Below are 18,290 nucleotides of genomic sequence, written 5' to 3' on the forward strand. Positions count from 1 at the left end.
GAAGTCTGGAGATACAGCGGTACCTCGGTTGTCGGACATAATCCGTTCGGAAGACTGTTCAACTTCCGAAACGTTTGACAACCGAGGGGCAATGAGCGGTCTGCAATTTTAACTGAGAAAAATACAGCGGAAGCCATTAGACTTCCGAGGTACATTCAAAAACGGAAGCATTTACTTCTGGGTTTTCAGCATTCTAAAACCAAAACATTCGGCTTCCGAGATGTACGAAAACCGTAGTACCAGTGTATTAGCTTTCTTCAGAAAGTGAGGAGACTCCGTGCCACATGATGAGATACTGGGCCAAACCCAAGGTGTTAATAGTAGCATATAAAGCTTTAAGTGTCTTGAGATTCAAGCACCGAGGGTGTCTTCTCTAACATCCAGCATCTCAGCATCAGCAAGCATGGCCTCATTGGTGGTGCCGCCATTGGAGGTTACCGGGTTGGCATTGACCCATGACAGGGCCTTTTCAGTGGCAGTTCCTAGTTTGTGGAATGCCCTCCCTGGTTGAGGTATATGAGCAACAGGAGACTCCTAACAACTCTTAGCACCCTTAACACACTACCGCTCCCAGAATTCTTTGGGGCACGGCATGGCTGTTCAAAGTGGTAGCATGGTGCTTTAAATGTATGGTATAAATGTGGCCTCTGAGGCCTAGTGCCTCTGACCCAGGAGGTAGTACAGTGGACCCTCCGGATATGAATTCAATTCATTCCGGGGTGGGAAAGAATCTTTCAGCCACCACCCTTGTTACGACCTCTAGGATAATCCAGAAACAAGGTTTGAAGTTGGTACAAAAATGGTATTACACACCTGTAAGGTTATATCACATTACAAAATCTGGAAGTAAGAATTGTTGGAGGAAATGTGGAGTGATGTGAACATACAGTCCTATGTGGTGGGATTGTCCGTTAGTTAATGAATTCTAGAAACAGATTGGCATAGAAATATCAGGAATTGTGGGTAGGAAGGTGGAAATATCTAAATTAATGGTTCTTATTAGCCTGAGTAGCACCGAGTTAGAAACAAAAGAGGAATGTAAATGGGTAAAATTGATGGTAATTGCAGCCAGACAGGTTATAGTGAGTAACTGGAAAAATGCAGAAGAGCTAGGGGTGAAGCAATGGAGGGGAAAATTGAAAAATATTATAATCTTAGAATATCTAACTGTTAAGATACATAAAATGAAAGAGTTTAAGGTCAGTGAGGAGGATTGGTTTGAGAAGATATTTAATTATTTGGGGAGGTTTGAACAATTTGGGGCAATTAAAAGTTAAACAAACCTTGTGGAGGGAGGAATGTATATAGAACTGTACATATGTATATAGAACTGTACATATGGTTGATTTGAATATGTTATTATTGATTATGTATGCCCAATGTATTAGCCACCTGGGGGGTTTCACTGTTTGTTTTCACTGTTTGTGTTCTGGTGGTTGGTAAAAAAATAAAAATTAATAATAATTTTTAAAAATTCATTCCGGGGGTCTATACACACCCCAAAAATTACTTAACTAGAGGCCCCGCTTCTGCGCATGCGCGAGGCACACAGAGTGCTTCTGCGCATGCATTTGGGTCCACTGTATATAGCCAGTATGAGTAAGCAATTATAAACTTATACATAATTATGGACTTACATCTACCACGCCATGTTGTATTTTGGAGCTAAAGGGAATGATAGAAGAGAGGAAGAAGAGTAACCAATACACCAGCAAAACACCCGAAGACTGCACACCTTTCAGTCGTTCCATCTGGGTTAGAAATATCACCAGGACCTTTTAAAAAAAGAAAAGGCAGGAAAACAAAATGCTTCATATAAAACATTTTAAAAACAGGGTCCTACTAGGTTCAAATTTAGTTCTATCTAGCCATCAAACCAACATGACAGCATGAGAGTAACACAGGGTAACGTCAACAGAAATTGATTTAGACCCAAATGAAAAGTATATCCAATATAAACAACCCTTAAAAATGCCCAATATCACTGGCAGCTGGTAACATGCCCGTCTTTTCAAACATGGTAAAATAAATTTGTGCAAATCGCGGGGGGGGGGGGGGGGAGTAACACCTAAAGGAATAAAAGCATGAAACAAACTTAAAAGTCTGAGTCTTCCCAGCAAGACACAGCATTCTTTTTTACGATGTTTTCATTGTAAAAAGCTAAAAGTCCTGTTAAAACACAATCCCATTTGTAAGACATGGTCACACAATTGAACCAAATGGGCCTCAAAATCTTAATCAGGACCCTAGCGGGGAAGGTATGGGGTACTTTGGGGCTGAAGGTGTTTTAATCCATTACTTGTGCTATTCTGGATCATGCCCAACATTTGGAATATGCACTGGGGGAATTAAAAAAAAAACACCTTTCTTTTTTCAAGGTAGGGCCATGGCTTTGTGGTACAGTATCTGTCTTGCAGGCAGGGGTATCTCCCTGTGACTGAACCAGCAGGTGCTCTACCACTGAGCTACAACCTTCTGTACACTTCTATGTGGCATCCCTCCAGGTTTTTGAAGAGTGCTGCTCTCATTCCCTTCTGTCTCCTCCAGCTGAAGCATGCCCAATTCCTTTCTCATGTATGCACTGCTTTTGAAGAGGATCAGGAAGTTTTGGTTTGTTTGTTGTTGTTTTTTAAAAAAAGAGGCGCAATGTGAAAAACACGACGAGAAAATTGTTACGTATTGAAGTTCTCACCCTGACCACCAGGGGTATTGTGTATATAGTTTTCACTCAGGTCCACGTACCATAAGTTAATTTAGGTGGGAAACCCTGGGCTGTTGTTGTTACAATGTTGACAGCCGGCTGCCTATAAAAGCAGGCCGGCTGAGCTGTTTGCTGTTCAGTTCAGTTCCAGCTTACTTATAAAGAACTACAGTGGTACCTTGGGTTACATACGCTTCAGGTTACAGACTCCGTGAACCCAGAAATATTACCTCGGGTTAAGAACTTTACCTCAGGATGAGAACAGAAATCGCATGGCAGCGGGAGGCCCCATTAGCTAAAGTGATGCTTCAGGTTAAGAACAGTTTCAGGTGAAGAACGGACCTCCAGAACGAATTAAGTACTTAACCCGAGGTACCACTGTACTTGGAGAAATCTCTGTGCCGTCTGCTATGTTCACCCACCACTTAATAAAAATAATAAGTGTTACCATTGTGACCACTTGCAAAGGAGGAGCAATGATAAATCCCGGTGCACGAGGAATTCCTTGGGTTGCCCCCCAAAGGATGTAGAAGGCAGTTGACAGACACAGCAAGAGCAAAGCAAAGCCAAGAACCTGGAAACAGGGAGAATGCCTCAATTAGAACAGCAAAGGAAAGAGTGGGTGTGAAAGGGGCAAAACAAGGCATTAACATCTCACCTGTTTCTTTCTAGCCATGAAGGATTTTAACTTCTACTCAGAGCAGGCGTATTGAACTAATTTAGGTTCATTCATTTCAATGGATCCAACGACTAAAACTTAGTTTGAGTAAAACCCTGAGGAAACAGAGGCGTAAGTGTGCCTCCGGGTGACAGGTTCACAGAGTATTTGTCTTGATTTGCTTGCACATAGCTTACACAAGGTTCAACTATGTCCAGTCTTATTTAGTGGGGCTGCCCTTGAAGACTGTGAAACTTCCATTGGTTCAAACTGGCTGGGGTTCCCTTCACGTCTCGCATAACCCATTCTAAAACATCTGCATTGGTTGTCAGTTCATTTCCAGGCCCAGTTCAAGGTGCTCACATTAGTGCTGTTGTTGTTGTTTAGTTGTGTCCGACTCTTCGTGACCCCATGGACCAGAGCACGCCAGGCACTCCTGTCTTCCACTGCTTCCTGCAGTTTGGTCAAACTCATGCTGGCAGCTTCGAGAACACTATCCAACCATCTTGTCCCCTTCTCCTTGTGCCCTCCATCTTTCCCAACATCAGGGTCTTTTCCAGGGAGTCTTCTCATGAGGTGGCCAAATTATTGGAGCCTCAGCTTCAGGATCTGTCCTTCCAGTGAGCACTCAGGGCTGATTTCCTTCAGAATGGATAGGTTTGATCTTCTTGCAGTCCACGGGACTCTCAAGAGTCTCCTCCAGCATGGCCCCAAATACCTCTTCCCCAACAGACCCCGGGGGTGTGGGTATTATGATCAACAGATAGGGCCCTATTGGTTGTTCCACCGCCCTCAAAAGCTTGGCGTGTGTCCTGGGCCTTCTCTGGGGCAGCCCCATCGTGACTCTCTGCCCACAGAGGTGTGTCTTCATTCTGTAGCTTTCAGTGAGAGCTGAAGACACACCTCTCTTACAGTATCTGGCTTTTGATACCCGAGGTGTAGACTTTTAGGACCTGTCTTATTTCTGTGATTGTACGTTGGTTTGAATTGTGTTTAACATCATGTTTTAATGATTCTAACCTGCCCTGAGACCTTAGGGTGAAGGGTGAGTTGTAGTTGTTGATAATAATAATAATAATAATAATAAAGCATTTGTTCTGATTTGGTGAACTTTGGGCTCTCAAATTTCAGTGGTGCCCCGTGTGATGCTGAAATTCGGCGCCTCTCGCTCTCCATTCTAAAGCATTATTTTGGCACCCCATGCAGCATGGCAACCACCTCTGACAGGTAGGTTATATGACAATGAGCATGCCAAATTCCTGATTTGCTTGTGCATTTTAAAAAATGTTTCCCCACAAATCCTTCATTTGTTGCACACTTTTCAGTGCATTCCCCACCACTTTCCTAACCACAAAAAGGCCTTTGGTTGTTTTTTTAAAAAGTGGATTCATTAAACTACGATGACGTGGGTCATGTAATCCACACCTAAATTTCCAGTACGTGATTGTAAACCTCCTGCAAAATGATGACAGTCCGGGGAGCCTTACCATTTTTGCTTTGAAGATAGCCGACATCCTGATGTAACCTCTGCAGTTTTTCCTAAGATAGAGGTAATAGACAGGGAAAGAGACCCAAAGGTAGACACATGGAATCCAAATCAGCACGGTACTCTCAAAACACGAAGTGAAGCTTGGGGTAGCTGTATGCCATGTCTGGTTCCAATCCTGCAACGACAGAAGAACATGAATGCTAAAGTTTTAAAGCAGGGAGGGACAACCCGTGTTCTGCTGAGGACCACTTTCAGTCTTGAGGGCTGCATACTGGCAGCAGGTGGTATCAGAGTAAAAGGTGGGCATGGTTGTCAGGCAGAGCTATAAGAAGGTGAGGGCACCCTTTATTATTATTTTTAAAAGAAATAAAACTGAACCTGGGACCTTTTATATGCAAGGCATGTGCTCTGCCATGGAACTAGGGTACTTTTATAATCTGATTCCCAGTTCAAAATGCTTGGAAATTAGACTTGCACCAAAGCCATTTCTATGTATACTGAATGCAGTAACAGAAAAGCGCTTTGCACATGCTCAGGGGTGCACCCTTAAGAGGGAACAGCCAGCATTGCAATGTTTTAGATAGCTGATTGTTTATTTTAGATGTGATTATTGTTGTTTTACTGAGGTGACTTCCGGCTGTGATAAGATATATAGACACCGTGAAGGGGAGTGTATGGCTGTTCCAAATAAATAAATGCACTGCAAACTTTTTTCAAAATTGACCCTGCTTTGTATCCTGAGTGTTTTTGCCTGGCTGGAATGTGTCCTTGAACTCTGTTCATGGCTCTTGCTTCTGTCGAAAAAAGCCGACTGTGCAAAGGCAGAATTTACATTTGATGTTCCACCTACTTTTGCCTCTGGGACTTACATCTGAATAGATGTTTAGAGGATTTAACTGTTAAATAAATAAACAGATAAAATTGTACCGTCATTTTAAAGCAGTACTGACTCCATCTCAAGCCCTAATTTTCAAATATTAAGGTGCAAAAGGGAATAATTTCAGCTGCAGTCTATGAGGAAAGATTAGCACATTTGGATGTGTGTGTGTTTTAACTGCCGCAGAAGTCCAAAGTTTCTCAACAGTACACAGATACTGACAGATCAGTAAGGAAAGTTTAACAGGACCGTTGACTAGCCTGGCTTCTGGCTCATTGAGCCTGCCTCCAGAATGAATTTAGGGGAGAAATCAGGAACTTAGCATTAAAGAGAGATGAAAACAGTGGTGGCTGGTGCCCCACTGCGGCTGGCAGGGTGGAAGGTGGGGAGGCCCAACAGGAGGCGGGGCCAGAGCCAATAAGAGGCGGAGCCATCTAATTCTAGTTTTGTCCCCATCCTCCTCCCTGCTGAGGTCCACAAGGGGCAGCACTGCAACTGGGGCTTTATATACATTTGTGGCTTAAAATGCACATACTCACACCCTTGGCTGCATTTCAAGTTGCCTTTGCACATTGCTATACACACCAGAGAGGGGCTGAGGATATCTTCACTGGATACATGTTACATGTTTAGATTCCCTGCACTTGCAACTCTCATGCCCCTTGATTCCCATTCAGGAAGCTGTCATCTGCACATGTGCAACAGCTTTCTCAAGCGCACACACCTCAGCTTCATTGCGGAACCGAAGGCGGCTTGCCTTTTCGTATCAGATGCAAGGAGGCCTGAGGGGCAACGCATTGGAGAAACCCCTTGAGAAACTATGGGGTAGCTGTGGATGTGTGCCAAGCTCATGTGTGCACAGCCAAGCTCATGTGTGCACAGCTTGCAACGCCAGTGAGGAGAGAGGGCATGTGTATATGTGAAGGAGCATCTCCACCCCCATCGTTCTGCCTGGACACTGAGGTCCAGCACCGAGGGCCTTCTGGCGGATCCCTCACTGTGAGAAGCCAAGTTACAGGGAACCAGGCAGAGGGCCTTCTTGGTAGCGGCACCTACCCTGTGGAACGCCCTCCCACCAGATGTCAAAGAGAAAAACAACTACCAGACTTTTAGAAGACATCTGAAGGCAGCCCTGTTTAGGGAAGCTTTTAATGTTTAACAGACCACTGTATTTTAATGCTTTGTTGGAAGCCTCCCAGAGTGGCTGGGGAAACCCAGCCAGATGAGCAGGGTATAAATGATAAATTATTATTATTATTGTTATTGTTATTGTTATTGTTATTGTTATTGTTATTGTTATTATTATTATTATTACACAGCCTTAGGAGGAGAAAGCTGACAGCCCCCCCCCCACTGGAAGAAAGAACGAGGGGAGGGGAGAAGATGAGGTTGGTGGGAGTGACCCATTCGCCCCACCACACCAGGAAAACACGTGGCATGGCCCCTTACCTCTCTGTGTACAAGTGGGTGTGTGATTTGCTTAGTTGTGCAAGAGGGACAGCGAGCAGGAGCTGTAAATGTTATGCAGCAAAGAGGCCACCAGACCTACTTTCTCTCTTGTTGCAGCTCACCCAGAAAACTTTGCCCAGCTGAGACATGTGGCTGACACTCACCCACAGCTCGGCAAACTGATCCTCCTTGGATCTGCACAGCCAGCTCATTCCGCTCATGGTTGCTGCTTGTTGCCTTCTCAGCAGCCACTCCTGATCTTCCGCAGCTGCTCCAGTCTGCTGTCTAGTCTCTTTTCCACAATTCCTGCCCCCTTTGGCTTGAGAACTGCCTCTTTCAAGGGGCGGGGATTCAACTAGCCTCTCTAACATGGACCTGTTTTGCCAAGGGCATGCCTTCAGCAGATACAGGTTTCTTTGTTTAAAAAAAAAGGGGGGGGGGCTGATTTTAAATATGCCCAAATGGAGAAAACGGGAGATTATTATTATTAATTTCATTTTTGAACTGCTTCCTGTGGGGCATCCTGAAGCAATGTACAACATAATTACTGGTAACACATAAAACAGTTACATATATAAACAATTAGAATAACTGCACATATGAAAACATTTTAAAGCCACAATTATAAATATAAGAAACCGTTTAGAGCAACAGCACCTCAAACTGCAATATCAATTCAAATGCAAAGCAAATCTAAACCGGGATAAATAATTTAGGAGGCTTCTTGAGGACTCTTCCAACCCTACAAGTCTATGATTCTATGAAAGAGGAACGGCTTTAGCAGGCTCCAAAAAGACAATAGAAGAAAGGCATATTAATATGTCTGATGTGCAGTGGGAGGGAGTTCCAAAGGGTAGGTGTGTTTGGGCTGCTAGCACGCCAGACATTTAAAGCACACCCTGCCAAAGAATCATGGGAACTGTAGTTTACCCCTCATAGAAATTCCCAGCAGCCTTAGCAGATTTACAATTCCCAGATTTCTTTTTGTTTTGGGGGGGTGGGATGTGCTTTGAATGAATGCTGTGTAAAAGGCCCAATTCCAACAGGGTGCAGAGAATGGACGCCTCCTGCAGGGTGTCCTCTCCTGCACTGCATCAGGACAGTTTGGGTAGGTAAAGGGTGAGATGATCTTTTAGCATGTCTGGGCAATTGTACTGGAGCGCCAGAGAAACATTTTAATGCATGTATGTCTGGCAACCCTAAACCATCCCTCTCAACGCAGAAGGGCAGAAAGTGAGCTGGATTCCTGCTACAGGCAAAAGGGGTTTTCTGAGGCTGCTGTAGTAAAGTCCAGCGGGGCTTGGGCAGCAGGTTTGTTATAAAATAACTGAATAAACCGAAAACTGGTAAATGATTCTCCCAAGCTGCAAAGCAGCCCACGATTTAGCAACAGCAAGTGCAATGGGCTTCATGCCACCTGCTCAGTTTTGTGGTGTGTGATTTTATTGCTTAAGTAATCCACCTCAGGAATCCCATGGCCACTTCTGTCTTCTTCAGCATGCAAACTTTGGAACTCCCTGCCTATTGACATCAGTCAGTTACTCTTTTTTATGCAATGCTAAAAACATTTTTTGGGGGGACACAGGTCACGCTGTGGGTTAAACCACAGAGCCTAGGACTTGCCGATCAGAAGGTCAGCAGTTCGAATCCCCGCGCCAGGGTGAGCTCCCGTTGCTCGGTCCCTGCTCCTGCCAACCTAGCAGTTCGAAAGCACGTCAAAGTGCAAGTAGATAAATAGGTACCGCTCCAGCGGGAAGGTAAACGGCATTTCCGTGCGCTGCTCTGGTTCGCCAGAAGCGGCTTAGTCATGCTGGCCACATGACCCGGAAGCTGTACGCCGGCTCCCTTGGCCAATAAAGCGAGATGAGCGCCGCAACCCCAGAGTCGGCCACGACTGGACCAAATGGTCAGGGGTCCCTTTACCTTTAAAAACATTTTTGTTTACGCAAGCCTATCCAGGCATGTAAAATGTTGACATTAAACTGAGTTTTTAGTACTGATAATTTCATTGTTTCATCTTTCTGTAAAGTGCTTTGAGTTGTTGGGTTGTTTTTTTACCATCAAGCAGTTTATAAATTTTATGAAATAAATAAATAAAATGAACAGAAATCAATCAATAATAATTTCTTTACCAGTTTTCTTAAGCAGGTTTACTCAGGAGTTAAGTCTCATTGCATATCAATGGGAACTTATCAAGTCAGCAGAGCCTTGCAGCTCTGTCCCAACCAGGTTTACTCAGAAGTAAGTTCCATACTGAGGTTAAACATTAGAGTGCTTAAGAGTGTAGCTCGACTGCACAATCCTTCCTTCAGAAATAACAGCGCAATTGTAGTAAAGTTAGTATTATTTAGAAAATTATTCTTTGGTCAAGTAAAAGGAGTGAAGCCTTGTGGGAGTTTCATCAGCCACAAGGACTCTGGGAAAGTAGTTGTGTATCTTTAAACTCTAGACTAGATGGCTCCTTAGCTGAAAGCTTTATTGGAACCAAGGAAGCCTTGATTTAATGAAAAGATCTAACACCTGAGTTTGAGGGTGTAAACATCCCCCCTCAGTGATGCTATCTGTCCTTGAATTGCTGGGGAATGTGTCTCTGGCTAATTTCCACGGAAGGGAGGAACCCCTTTGATTTAAAGTTTGGATTTCAAATTGGCCCAGCTGTCAAGAAGTAAATTGATTGACCAGCAAGCCGGTCATTGGTGTATTCAAAAATAATATGAGTCTTATGATTGGCTTGAAAGTTACGACGCAGAGTGCGAATTGTGAATAAAAGATCAGGGAATTGTCTTGCTCTTTGCTCTTTGCTTTTGTTCTATGCCATTGCTCTGCAATTCGCAAAGATGCCCGGCTCTATTGTTCCATCATGATAGCCGTAGTTTCGTCCTTTGAAATGGAGATCTTCAAAAGCCTTCAACTTGCAGAGTCCTAAAGACTTCAGCTATCCTATTTGTGTTAGGCTTGTGAGTATGTAAGTTAGCTATACTATGTAATGTTCTTATTTTTCTTATTTGTAATTCTCAAGAGAAGTGCCTGCTATTCTAGCATGTTTTTTATGTTATTTTAAAATAAACCTTTTAAGAATGAAACTGTTTTAGTTTGCGTGCCTTTCCGGAGGGAATAGCTAAGTCCTAGCCTTACGCTTGGTTACACTCTACCGTAGAACTTCTGCCTGCAAGTCTGTGGATGCAGCTTGCGGAATAGGGGGACAGCCAGGTTAAACGGGTCACAGCCTTCTCCCTGGGTTGTGATTCTGGGTCCCCTGGACAAGAGGGAGTGGTGGCAGCCCTACCAGGTCGTGTTTGTTCTGTTTTGTAAAAAGTAATTAGCCCGCCAACCTTGCCCTGGGCGTCCTAGTCTGGCCGGAGAGCAGAGACAGGAGAAGGGAGGGGCAAGCGGTTGGGGGTGAACATTACTACAGCAATCCTAACCAAGGCTGCATAAGCACTATACATTTAAAAGCAAATGGCTTTCCTCAAGGACTCCTGGGAATTGTAGTTCACCCCTCACAGAGTTACAACTCCCATAACACTTAAAACTCCCAGGGTTATATGCTACTTTTCCTCTAAAGGAACTCAAGGTGAGCACACACAGTTCCCCACAGTCTTAATTTCATTCTCACAACAACCCTGTGGGGTAGGCTAGACGGCGACCGGCCCTGGGTCACCCACCCGTGAGCTTCATGATTGAGTGGGGATTCGAACTCTGGCCTCCCAGTCTGACACTCTAACCACTAAGCCACACTTCTGCTCTAGTGCAACCCCAGAGGCCCCGTCTCCCTCCTCCTCTATTGAAATGAAGCCAAGGAGGGCGAGATGGGGGACTTATTTTTATCCACTGCATTTTGTCCCACCATTTCCCTCCAAGGAGCTGTACATGGTTCTCCCCCTCCTCATTTTAATCCCAAACAGCAACCCTGTAAGGTAGGTTAGGTTGAGAGAGGCAGTGAACTGCCCCGTCCCCAAGGTCATGGCCGAAGGGGGATTCGAACCCGGGTCCTATCCCAACGCTCTACGTCAGGCACCCTCAAACTGAGCCCGCTATGTTTTTTTTGAGACTACAATTCCCATCATCCCTGACCACTGGTCCTGTTAGCTGGGGATGATGGGAGTTGTAGTCCCAAAAAAACATCTGGAGGGCCGAGTTTGAGGGTGCCTGCTCTACGTCACGCCTGCTCCCGGCACGTTCTACGTCAGGAAATGGTTCTTCAGGCTCAGACGTCGCTCATTCCGAAAGCACTGCGTCCTCCCCCCCCCCCCCAAAAAAAAGCCGTTCGGAGCGCCTTGCTAACCCAACCCTGGGAGTCGCAACTCCCCTCCCAGCCGCCAGGGGGAGCCCGGATAACCCTTTCGCCTCTCGCACGCGCTTGCTTCCGGCAGGGAAGAGGAGACCATAGAGCGCATCCGGCACATGCGCCGTCGCTCTTCCTGACTCGGCGTCGACCTTCCGAGGCTGCTCGGCGCGGCGGGGCTGCGGGGGGCGAGGGAGCGGCGATGCCGCGGGGCTGGGCGCCGGCGGCGCTCTGGTGGCTCCTGTGGGGCTGCCGCTTGTGGGACGCGGCGCGGGGCTCCGAGGATATCGTGGTGGGCTGCGGGGGCTTCGTCAAGTCCGACGTGGAGATCAACTATTCCCTGATCGAGGTGAGCGCTGCGCCGCCGGCTTCGCCCGCTCTGTGTCTCGCATTTGAAACCCGGGGGCGGGGGGGGCGGGCAGGTGAAGCAGCTCCTGGGGGACTGAGAGGAAGAAGAAGAAGAAGAAGAAGAAGAAGAAGAAGAAATGGATCAAGGGCCTCTTTCTCATTTTACTTACCCTACTTAATTCATAAAATTCATACATTGATTGTGAAAAACAAACACCCACCTCCCAAACCCCTCAAAGCGCTTTACGGAAAGATAAAGCAGCAGCATCAAGGAAAACGCACAACCCTAGTTTAAAGCAAACAAATGTTTAAAACTCTGAAGTGGGTTAAAATCACATCGACTTTCCAATAAGGTATGTTTTTTGAAGGCTCCGAAGAGAGTTCAGCAAAGGCCCCTTGCACAATCTCAATAGGCAGCGAGTTCCAAAGTAGATGCTCCGATCAAGTTCCTTGTACTTTTTAGTGCATGGCACTTATGTAGCTGTAGGAAACTCTCACCGCATGCATAGAGTGGATTTATTGCACCACGAACTCTTTAACCCGTTAGTTGCGCAAACCTAAGTTTCCATTATGCAGTTGAGCTCCTCTTATGAAATACTGACAACCTGAAGGTGTCTTTCATTCACCCTGCACTATCCTGCTACAGAAGAAGGAAAGCCTGTTCTGTGACCAGCGCTGAAGCACAAAGCAGGTTGTGTGCCTTTGCCAGTCCACTCGCAAGAAGTTCTAGTTCTACAGTTGACAGCCATTTTGTGTGGGGGGTTCCTGTTCCTGCCCCCCCCCCCATGTTGGCGGAGTGTGTATAAGTGCCCCCATCCCCATTGCACTCTTTTTATGACGTGTTGAGTAATGCTTTCAGGTCACTTCAGGGTTCAGTACGGGGCGTGATTGTGCGTCTTTCAGATAGTGGCTTCTCTGGGGTGATCAGACAGGCTAGTGTTGTTTTTTTTTTGCAGGCCACTAACTTTTGTGGGCTTATTTGCAAGGCTGCTTTAGCCTTTCATGTAAAGTAGGGTGGGACACCTGTGACCTTCAGATGTTGCTGGACTACAGTTCTTATCGTCCCTGACCATCGGCTGTGCTGGATGAGAATTGATGGGAGTTGGCGTCCAGTGACATCTGGAGGACCACAGGTTCCCTAGCCCTGCTTTAAACCATAGGTGCAACATACCAGGGATAAAATGGCTGTTTTGTACCTCCATGCTCCTGCTCTGCTACTGGGAACTAAGCTTTGCTTTGGCTTAGTGTTACATCCAAACCCGGGCTTGTGTTTTGTCTCCCTCTGAACAAACTGAGAGTTGTATCCAAAGTTTCTTCTTAGCTTACTGGCTGTGTTTTGTTTGGCGGAGCCAAAACATGAGCCTATGTTTGGACATAATGCTGAGCCAAACCATGGCTTTCCTTCCTGGAGTGGAGCAGGAGGAGGAGTGGGGGGACAGACATGAAGCACTTCTTTTCTTCCTGCTCACCAGCATACAGTGTTTTTGTTTTGAAACCATATATTTAAGCTTAACTGTGTTTTAATGTGTCGTGCAAACCAGGTCATTGTGTGTTCTGTATTATTTTTTTTTGCAAAAAGCTTTTAAGTGTATTTAATATAAAAAAGTGAGGTATATCAGTTTAAAATAATAAATAATTGCTGTAGCAGAATTACCATATTCCATTGTGGGTTTTTTGCTTTTAATTATAGATTAAATTGTACACCAAGCATGGAACCTTGAAATACCAAACAGACTGTGCTCCAAATAATGGTTACTTCATGATTCCTCTGTACGATAAGGTAAGCAACCATATGGGACCTGAACTGTGACAGCCAGGGGTCACTAACCTTTTCGTACCAGTGTCTAAATTTGCAAACTGGAGAAACTGCGAACACCATCACCCCACTCCACGCTGCTGTCAACCACACACTGCTGCTGTCTGTTCTACAGGCTACAGTGGCAAGCTTTCAAGCCTAATTTTAGCGCTGGGTGAGGGAGGGGCTACATGTTCTAGGCTAGTGACCCCGGCATAGGTCGGTCTTAGTTTTGAGTTTATTTTTCTGCCCTGCGTGTACAGCTAATTGCGCAGAAGTTAAATGTATGTAAGTTGAGGGCTTACTGTACTGTGTACAGTTCGGGTAACTTCACCCGGAAAGGGATATTGCAGAATTGGAAAAGTTTTCAGAAAGGGAGACCACAATTATCAAGGGGATGGAGTAATGCCGCTAAGAGGAAAGGTTGGAGCTTTTGGGACTTTTAAGTTTAGAAAAAAGGTGAGTAAGAGATGACGCAATAACAGATTATAAAATTATTCATGGCACGGAGAAAATGGATGGAGAAAAGGTTCTGCCTCTCTCATAACATTCAGAACTTGTGGACATCTAAGGAAGTTGAACGTTAAAAGCTTCAGGACAGATAAAAGAAAGTACTCCACCTAGTGCATAGGATTTATTGGATACCCCTTAAGATAGAAGATAGTCAACTGCTGGGTTTTCTTTAGAAAGTTGTTGCGTTTTTAATTGTAATTGCAAAAAATGTTCACAATTTCTTTTGTAGGGGGATTTTGTCCTTAAAATTGAACCTCCCCTAGGGTGGAGTTTTGGTATGTATTTACCTGTTTGTTTGTTTTTTGATGGGGTGGGATATGAATTGTTCCAAATGTTGGTTTTAGATCATTTTGGTGTGTATGTTTGGCTCTGCTCACTTTTGGCATGCTGTCTGAAAAAATGGTTTGCTGACCCAATGTACAGAACTGCCCTGTAACGCTGCAGTCATATGCATTCTTGTCTGGGAATAAGTTCTGGGAATAACTCACTGAAAAGGACAGTGTAGGATTGCACTGGAGTGAAACTGAGGTTTTCAAAAGTTCATTTCTAGTGGCATTTGCTTCTATAGCTGGCGTGGGGAACCTTTGGCCCTTCAGTTGTGGCTGAACTACAGCTCCCCACTATCCCTGGTCCTTTACTGGGCTTGCTGGGACTGAAGAGAGTTATAGTTTTGCAACCGGAGCACCAAGGATTCCTCACACCTGTTCTGAGGTGATAAAATTCAAAAGCTATAGAGATAAGAACAGGGCTCTGTTTAGAATATGCTGGGACTTGCATGGTGAAAAATGTGCTGTGACCCTGTCTCTTTGGGGGGAAATGCTGCCTTGATTTTATTATCTATTTACTGAAAGCCTCGTGGGACGCAGGTGGCGCTGTGGGTTAAAGCCTCAGCGCCTAGGGCTTGCCGATTGAAAGGTCGGCGGTTCGAATCCCTGCGGCGGGGTGTGCTCCCGCTGCTCGGTCCCAGCGCCTGCCAACCTAGCAGTTCGAAAGCACCTCCGGGTGCAAGTAGATAAATAGGGACCGCTTACCAGCAGGAAGGTAAACGGCGTTTCCGTGTGCGGCTCTGGCTCGCCAGAGCAGCGATGTCACGCTGGCCACGTGACCCGGAAGTGTCTCCGGACAGCGCTGGCCCCTGGCCTCTTAAGTGAGATGGGCGCACAACCCCAGAGTCTGTCAAGACTGGCCCGTACGGGCAGGGGTACCTTTACCTTTACCTTTACTGAAAGTCTTTCTAAGCTACTTAATTTTACAAAAAAACAAAACCAAAACCCTAGCTGTATAAAAAAAATCCTTAAAAATCCACAGTATCATAACAACAGTAAAACAGCACTAAGTACACAGGAGCAGGTAAAAACAGGAATTCAGTTTTGAATCCGTCCCCCTGCAAGTATAATGAAAACAACCAATAAAACAGGTAAACCAAACAACTCTTTGGATCACAGCATTTAAAAAACGATGCTAAACCTGTTGGTCTGACATTGCCTCCCCTTTCCCATTACTAAGACTAGGAATCACTTGCAACTTACAAATCTGTTGACCAGAAGTGTTCAAAATAATCCACATAAGGCCTTCCAAACCCGACCGTAGGTCTGCGGGGGTCTTTGATCTGATGAACTGATGTTAACAAATGCAACAAAACTGTTCCAAATGTCATCAAATGGGCCTGTTTCTGTCTTCTAGCAACATGGTGGAGGAATTCAGAAATAGCAAGGTCCAATCTCATGGGTCAGGGAAAACTTTGGCAAAATGATAGCATCTTCACATGATGTCCGAAGCAACCAAGGCCACACCTGCCTCATGTTTAACCACTATGCATCCACTCCATACATTTAACCACCCTTATACCATTTTTAGCAGTCATGGCTTGCCCCAGAGAATCTTGGGAACTATTGTTTAAGGGTGCGGAGGCTTGTTATGAGGTCCCTGTTTTTACAGAACTGCATTGATTGGTTTAACAACCAATCCCTCTTCTCTGCAAGGGAAATACTTTTCTCCTAACAACTCTTGCACCCTTAACAGACTTACACTTCCCAGGATTCTTTGCTGAAAGCTGCACCTGTTGAAATGGCATCATAGTGCTTTAAAATGTTTGGGGCGGATATGGTTTAAGGAATGATGCTTCATGTATAGCAGACGCAGAAGACCTTGGCATAATTTTTCCTCCGTTTAATACTTTCTCTTTCATTCCCTCCCCACCAGAGCCCACAAGCGTGGACATCCACGTGGATGGCATCAATGACATTTGCACTAAAGGAGGAGACATCAACTTTGTGTTTACAGGCTTCTCCGTAAATGGGAAGGTAAAAGGCCCTTGCTGTTTGACTGTTGCTGCCTCCTTTTGGAGGAGGTGATGGGGAAGCAGGTCCTCTGTGCTTTCTTCCCTGCAAGCTGAAGAGCTGCTCTGTCCCCTTCTTTCCAGGTTCTCAGCAAAGGTCAGACACTGGGTCCTGCTGGGGTTCTTGTTGCACTGCGGAATCCGGGTTCAGAGGCAAGCATACAAGCCACGACCACTCAGCCGGGAGGAAAGTGAGTCTGACTTGTTGCCACAGGGCTGTATCTCATGCTGTAGCTTCAGTGGCGCATCAGATTTCTTGGTGTGCAGTGGATTTTCCACTTCCTCTCCAGCCCACCCTGCCACGCCCACCCTCAAAATAAACTCTGGAGAGTTGAGGGGCTCCCTGGAGCAGCTTTGGGGAGCACACAGGTGGGAGGAGAAGAAATGGCAGTCCCATTGTGCCAGTGGGACTGCATATGTGGAGCATTAGTTTACAAAGCATAGGTTATCTACATATAGCACTTAGGGCTCACGAGTGTAATAGCGATTTACGAGCATCAAAACCCACCTGCGCAAGTGTTAAAATACAAAAATCCATAAATAGCATGCACAATAAAACAACCCCATTAAAAACAGCACAGTAGCTAAAAGAGAAGAATCTGGCTGAGAGAGCAAGGTAATGCCTGCATAAATAGAGTGTGTTGCTTGTATACCAGAGGTGGTTTTTGGACAGTTAAAAATGTAGGGCCTGAGCAACTGCCTGAAAGTTTTTGCTTCCGATTCCTCTCCTACAGTCTTGCAAGGATTGTTTGAAAAAGAAGGGCAGGGGACCATAGCTCAGTGGTGAAGCACATGGTGGGTTGGTATAAATATCATCGTACGGCACACACTTGTTAGCCAGAGCTATTCTGTTTGTGAACCAACTTTCATTTTCTACAGGTATGCCTTTTTCAAAGTCCTTCCTGGGGAATATGAAATCTTTGCTTCCCATCCAACCTGGATGCTGAAAGAGGTGAGTGCTGCTGTAAATTGAAGCATCAAGCTTGCACACAAATCTGCCATATAGGCTGTTGAAGTGATTTTAAGGCGCTGACTTTCTCAGAAGAAGGATCTTTTAATGGTCAAAATGGTTTTATATTTACAGAAATTACAAAAAAAAGCGCCTCCAAAACCATATGTTAACTGTTTTTGTGGAATTATGAGACCAACCATTCACATTTTTCTATATTTCAGGCCAGCACAACTGTAAGAGTGACCAATTCCAATGCTTATGCCTCTGGCCCTCTCGTTGTCGCTGGTTACAACGTTTCGGGATCCGTCCGGAGTGATGGGGAGCCCATGAAAGGGGTCATGTTCCTCCTTTTCTCGTCGTCGGTAACCAAGGAGGTCAGTTGTACATCATGCAAGAGAGAGGGTTGTAGCCAACTATCCCCCCCACGAGTGACCTATTGAAACTAATGAACCCAAGTTAGTCATTCCCATTAATTTCAATGGGTTTACCTTGAGTAGGACTAACATTGGATACAACTCAGAATGTTTTTGACATCTGTGGAGATGTGATATCGGTCCTGTTTTTTTACCCCCTTGTACTGTTTTTGACAAACGTGCCTAACTGCAGCTAAATGAGCCTGGTCTTCACAGAATGAGATAGTGGTAGAGTCAGGCTGCGGAAGAAAGGGACTGTGTCACTTAATTCATTTTATTCATAAAAAGTATTTATATACAGTGGTACCTCGGGTTACATATGCTTCAGGTTATATACGCTTCAGGTTACAGACTCTGCTAACCCAGAAATAGTACCTCGGGTTAAGAACTTTGCTTCAGGATGAGAACAGAAATTGTGCAGCAGCGGCACAGCGGCAACGGGAGGCCCCATTAGCTAAAGTGGTGCTTCAGG

General features: G+C 45.3%; 2 protein-coding genes and 1 long non-coding RNA gene across 11 annotated transcripts in view; 2 read left to right on the forward strand and 1 right to left on the reverse strand.

The window, feature by feature from the left end:
- The window catches only part of ABCC6 (ATP binding cassette subfamily C member 6), a 44,010-nt gene extending 34,532 nt beyond the window's left edge, over positions 1-9,478 (reverse strand). For 2 of the 9 annotated variants that reach the window (XR_013832879.1, XR_013832880.1), the window contains exons 1-4: positions 7,339-8,736; positions 4,847-5,023; positions 3,150-3,275; positions 1,638-1,775 (exon numbers count right to left, since the gene is read on the reverse strand). Coding sequence is in view for 5 of the 9 variants with exons in the window: in XM_079952299.1 (XP_079808425.1) it covers positions 1,638-1,775; positions 3,150-3,275; positions 4,847-5,023; positions 7,339-7,716 (819 nt within the window). In the remaining 4 variants the exon portion in view is untranslated. Of the gene's footprint in view, positions 1-1,637; positions 1,776-3,149; positions 3,276-4,846; positions 5,024-7,174; positions 7,315-7,338; positions 8,739-9,306 lie in introns of those variants that run through there. The other 7 variants (XM_079952301.1, XM_079952298.1, XM_079952299.1 and 4 more) reach the window with 6 other exon arrangements.
- Positions 1-18,290, forward strand: part of LOC307202487 — a 235,113-nt gene that overhangs the window by 80,163 nt on the left and 136,660 nt on the right. The gene's annotated exons all lie outside the window — the stretch shown is intronic.
- The window catches only part of LOC307202414 (BOS complex subunit NOMO1-like), a 36,726-nt gene continuing 30,082 nt past the window's right edge, over positions 11,647-18,290 (forward strand). The window contains exons 1-7 of the mRNA XM_079952339.1: positions 11,647-11,808; positions 13,498-13,587; positions 14,345-14,390; positions 16,318-16,418; positions 16,538-16,644; positions 17,333-17,405; positions 17,627-17,779. Coding sequence (XP_079808465.1) covers positions 11,662-11,808; positions 13,498-13,587; positions 14,345-14,390; positions 16,318-16,418; positions 16,538-16,644; positions 17,333-17,405; positions 17,627-17,779 — 717 coding nt within the window. The 5' untranslated portion in view covers positions 11,647-11,661. The remainder of the gene's footprint in view (positions 11,809-13,497; positions 13,588-14,344; positions 14,391-16,317; positions 16,419-16,537; positions 16,645-17,332; positions 17,406-17,626; positions 17,780-18,290) is intronic.

Source organism: Podarcis cretensis (assembly GCF_951804945.1).
Source record: "Podarcis cretensis genome assembly, chromosome: 14".
Classification (NCBI taxonomy): domain Eukaryota; kingdom Metazoa; phylum Chordata; class Lepidosauria; order Squamata; family Lacertidae; genus Podarcis; species Podarcis cretensis.